Raw genomic sequence first — 5,453 nt, 5'->3', positions numbered from 1 at the left:
GAGCCGTGCTCTTTCTGTCTGTCTGTCTGTCTGTCTGTCTATCTGTCTATCTCATTACATAGACATACACACACATATATATATATGCATGTGTAAAGAGAGAGTAAAGTGTGCGTATATATATATATATATATATATATATATATATATATATGTATGTGTGTGTGTATGTATGTATGTATGTATGTATGTATGTATTTATGTATTGATCTGTCTACACATAGTAATCTTTTATCGAGCGAGACAGACATATAATCAGTCAGACAGACAGGTAGATAGACAGATCAACGGATATGTAGACACTGAAATACAAAACAAAGACAGACCGATAAAGTGTAAAAAAACAAAAAAAGAACAAAAAAGAACAAAATGGAGTTGGGGTGCGCTTACTAAACGATATGGGACTTGATATAATAAATACAAAATATATTCCATGTTATTATTTTCTTTGATGTTTCTTCTATACAATGCTTCATAGAACATAAAGAAACACTTTCATCTATTGTAAACTTCCATCGATAAGGGAAACATAGATGAACATATATGATTTGGGGAGGTCTGTATTTTATTTCAGTGCATGGTAAGCATTGAAATTTTACTAACAGTATCGATGATGATATCGTTTTTTGATATCTGCACGTATTAAATGTTAATGAACAGTAGTGTTGTATTCGGAACAAAACACACAAAGAATATACAATTGCTATGTATATATGTGCGATAAAGGAGCATTTGCTAAAAGAACAACAATAAAAAAAAAAACAATAAATGAAGAGCACTATATATGTACACATTCATTCACGCATGAATACGTGTGTGTGAGGTATGTATGTGTTATGTGTCTTATAGGAGACAAGCAAGCCAAAAGTTCGAAGTCACTGCCAACACTTTATCTTGTAAAATTTAATAAGTATATATATTTGTGTACATACATATTTTCCTGTATGCTTAAATGCGTGCAATTGTATATTTTTATTTCTAAGAATTATGTGTACTTTACTTTGCATTATAAGTGTGTGTGTGTGTGTGTGTGTGTGTGTGTGTGTGTGTGCGTGTGTGTGCGTGTGTGTGTTAGTATGCACTTGTATTTACCAATATTATATTTGTATATTTGTATTTCAAACACTGCATGATAAAAATTGTTACGACTATCGCTTCAAATCTTTGTTTGAACATCTAAGGCCAGTACCATGTAACTATCTTATTCATGTGATCATTTAGTGATTATCTCCCCTGTTTATCTCTTGTTTTGTTTTGGTTTTCTGATATATTGCTTGTTCAACGACTGTGTCGTACTGTGCTACTGTACAAAATGTGTTTTGATTATCGAATCATAAATAGATATGAATGCATATCTATAAATATGTATGTATGTATGCAGATAAGTATGCAATTATGTACGGATATATATACACACACACATACACATACACGCATATATATATATATATATATATATATATATATATATATATATATATATAAAGTTGTGTGTGCATATGTGTATACATGTATTTATATGTATGTATACATATATATGCTTATATACATGTGTACATATATAAATACACACCCACACCCATATATATGTGTATATATATATATATTTTTGTGTGTGTGTAAGTATATGTTTGTATATGTATATATATATATATATATGTGTGCGTGTACCTGTCGGAATAGAGACTTTTACTCTCTTACAGTTACAGACGCCAATATACACTACACGTATATATCCATACACACATACACATGTACATTTATATGCTTGTGTGTGTGTGTGTGTGTGTGTGTGTGTGTGTGTGTGTGTGTGTGTGTGTGTGTGTGTGTGTGTGTGTGTGTGTGTGTGTGTGTGTGTATGCGTGCGCGTGCGTGGGCGTGCGTGTGTGTATGTTCAGTTGTATATATCTATATAGTTACACACACAATGGGTTTCTATTCATGGCTATACAAGTATACATTCATAAAAATTACTATTTACGTTTTACTGGTTTTTAACCATTCAATTGAGGTTTTGTAAATGCATTTCTATCACGCCCAGTACTTATTTCAGTCCAATGCTCATATATATATTTGCCAAATTGTTGGGTTATATTTTCAATACATATACCGAACCCTAAAATATACATTCAAGATACTCACATTTTGACTTCGCATAACTCATTGAAGTTTTCACTGCTTCTCCGCTAAAGATGGCCCTATCTATGGCAAAAATACGACTTAGATTTGAAGATACAGAATTTTTCCGAAATCACTTCTGGAAGCACGAAAATATCATAGAAGTGCAGAAGCAATTTAGAAGACATTTTCTGAAAGTTCCTCAACGTAACGCGTCATTGCTCGCATCCGAGATAAGTTTGAATCAGATGGAACATGGCATGAAGTCCATAAGGAGTGTTCAGGAAGACCACGGTCATCAACTTGCCCCGTAAAGGAAAAACAATAGCCGGAAAACGTCCACTGATCCCCATAGAAATGACTCGTGAGCCAGGTATCCCCAAATCAAGCGCCCATTGCATTTTGAAGCAAAAGAGTTACACAGAAAATTTTGCAATCCAACATTAATTCACGCTCTAAATGAAGACGATCCTGACCGGAGGGCTAAATGTTTTGAGTGTTATCTTGGCAAATGCGTGGAATATGCAGCATTTCCTACCAAAATTGTTTGGAGCGATGCGGTCAGCTTTAAGATAAATGGCTCAATTAACCGACACAATTGTACCTACTGGGCTCCTAAAAATCCTCATGTTACTATGGAACACCATTTGAACTTACCACGTGTCACAGTGTGATGTGGGATATCAGTATTGGGTGTCCTAGTGTCATTCCTTTTTGACCAAACTGTCACTCGGGATGTTTACCGAAAATTGCTACAGGAATCTGTCGCTCCACGCGTCGAAGAGTTGTATGGTGACGAAGAGATTTGCTTTCAGCCAAATGGAGCGCCTCCCCACTACCATCGTGATGTAAGGGCCTATCAGGATGTAACTTTCCCGAACAGATAGATTGGGTGAAGAGGTAGTGTTGTATCCCCTGCGCGTTTACTCCAATGACGTTCTTTTTTCTGAGGATATAGCAAAGATAAGGTTTACGGCTCAAAATCAGCAACAGTTGATGAGTTGAAAGAGGAAATTGAAAGACAATGTGTCGCAGTCCGAAATAAAATGATTCATAGCACTGCTGAATTCATTGGTCCGCATTAAAGGCTGTGGTTATAAAAGGTGGTCGTCAGTTCTAACATTTGTAAACATGCATTTTTCTATTTATGCATTTAACCATTAATCCTGTATCTAAGTCAATAGATATTGCATCTATTGTCATTTAAAGAGCGAATACACTTTTTGGGGACACCCTGTAATTATAAATAGTTTGGGGAGATCTATGTCCATTCGGATGGGTAAAATTTGAAATATGTCGCGGGAAAATTGGGGTCATAATTGTTTTTGGTTACATGGTTAGAAAGAAAAAGATTATCTTTACTAACGTAATCATTTATAATAAACACACTAAGATGTAGAGTAAATAAGTAAAGTTCCTTGTCGAGTTATTCCGACTCATAGGACCGGTTTCCCAGGTTCCACGGCGTATAAATTCTGGTCTGCCACAGTGTTACTCACTTTTGCCAACTGAGTGAACTGGGGAAACGTGAAATGAAGTGTCTTGCTCAAGAACACAACGCGTCAGCCGGTCCAGCAATCGAAACCACAATCTTACGATCGAAAGTCCTACACGCTAACCACTAAATCACGTACCTGCACGCGAGATGTAGAGGGGTGTAGTTGAAAAGACATATGTCAGTACATAATTGAAATGTGTTCTTCGGAAAACATATAACTTGAATTTGAAGATAGAAAAGAAAATTCAAATAATATCTGATTATATTGATTAGAAACAAATATTCGCAGAGTATGTGTGGAAAGTGTATCGCCCTTTTGGCATATAAAATGGAAGGGTTTACGAATGAAGTTTCGTTTCGGAGAGGTTTTTCATCAAATATGTCAGTACACTAATTTACGAATTCTTCCTAGTCTCCGAAATGTGTTGCGGTAAGAAATAATGGGGAAACGAAAGAAATTACCTATGGGTTCTCTTTTAGATTATTATGTCGACTTTTCCCTTGTCCAAGCGTGGCCACAGTCTAATATCGTTTGTTTGATTCACTCATTGCACTGCATCCGTGATTAGGCAACACCTTGTAGAGTTTGGTTTCGTCCTGTCAAATCCACCCACAAGTCTTTAATCGTCTCGGGCTATAGTAGAAGACATCTGTTCGCGAGGCGCTACGCAGTGGGAATGAACCTGAGACTATGTGATTGGGACGCAAACTTCTTGCCACACAGCTACGCTTGCTACTGAGATGTGGAGAAGAAAAATATGAAGCTACAAACTATGAACAAAGTTTGTGCGTATGTATGCATACGAGGTAGTATCAAAATGTTCCTATAATAGTTATGTTTGATAAAAAAATGATTTATTTTCCTAAGTTTTAACATTATCTCCGTCGAAATAGCCACCTTGCGCAGCACTACACCAGTCCCAACATTCCTGTCACTTTTGAAATCTAGCGTGGAAGTCGTTTTCCGCAAGCGAGTCGAGAACCTTCTGCGATTCGCTCTAGATCCCGACAATCGTGTTAAAACGGGCGACTCTTGAGCTGCGTTTCATCTTGGAGAAAACGTGGAAGTCTGCAGATGCTAAATCTGGCGAAGAGGGTGAGTGCGGAAACGACACCATGTTGTTTTTGGTGACAAACTCATGAGTAGCAGTGTGCATTGTCATAGTGAATAATCCAATTATTCCAGGTCATACATATATGTTTGTGCATGTTTAATTTCTGTGCTTTATATTTTAGAGAAAATTAATGTTATACATTTGCATTTTGTTTTACAGATTAGATTTTTTAAAGAAAATGGCCACAGAAATTGAACCACAAGGCTCTGATATATTTGCGGAGAAATTGAAGAAGGGGCAAAAACCGCCACCTGAAACAGGTCCTGGTAGTCGAATCATAGCTCTACCTTTACCAGTTCAAAGGAGAATCAAGAGGTTGAGCAAAATCGAAGTTGAGATGCGATTTTCGACTCTTGGAATGAAAATGATTACACGTGAAATTTTCGAAAACGAAGAAATATTAGAGAAATGTGTTGCGGTAAGAAACCCTTAGATCTTTAAGAATTTTTCTTCAGTTTCGGACAGATTTTTCATCAAATATGTCAGTACAGTAATTCACAAATTCTTCCTAGTCTTCCTAATTCTTCCTAATGGGGAAACGTTAGAAATTAGCTAAGGGTTCTTTTTTTCAGATTATTATGTCAACTTTTCCCTTATCCCAGCATGGCCACAGTCTAATGACTGAAACAAGTAAAAGATAAAAAATATATATATATATTCTCTGTGCGTGTGTCCGTTTGTCCATATTTTAGCGTGTGTATATGTGTAAGAGAAATAATTCT

At 36.1% G+C, this 5,453-nt stretch overlaps 1 protein-coding gene across 1 annotated transcript in view; it reads left to right on the top strand.

Moving 5' to 3' along the window:
* The window catches only part of LOC106871554 (leucine-rich repeat protein lrrA), a 93,152-nt gene that overhangs the window by 43,024 nt on the left and 44,675 nt on the right, over positions 1–5,453 (top strand). Inside the window, exon 2 of the mRNA XM_014918057.2 lies at positions 4,891–5,149. Within this exon, the coding sequence (XP_014773543.1) occupies positions 4,910–5,149 (240 nt within the window). The 5' untranslated portion in view covers positions 4,891–4,909. The remainder of the gene's footprint in view (positions 1–4,890; positions 5,150–5,453) is intronic.

The sequence above is a fragment of the Octopus bimaculoides genome, chromosome 10 (genome assembly GCF_001194135.2).
Source record: "Octopus bimaculoides isolate UCB-OBI-ISO-001 chromosome 10, ASM119413v2, whole genome shotgun sequence".
Classification (NCBI taxonomy): Eukaryota; Metazoa; Mollusca; class Cephalopoda; order Octopoda; family Octopodidae; genus Octopus; species Octopus bimaculoides.
Note: the sequence above shows the minus strand (reverse complement) of the source record. Positions and strands in the feature narration are given on the sequence as shown.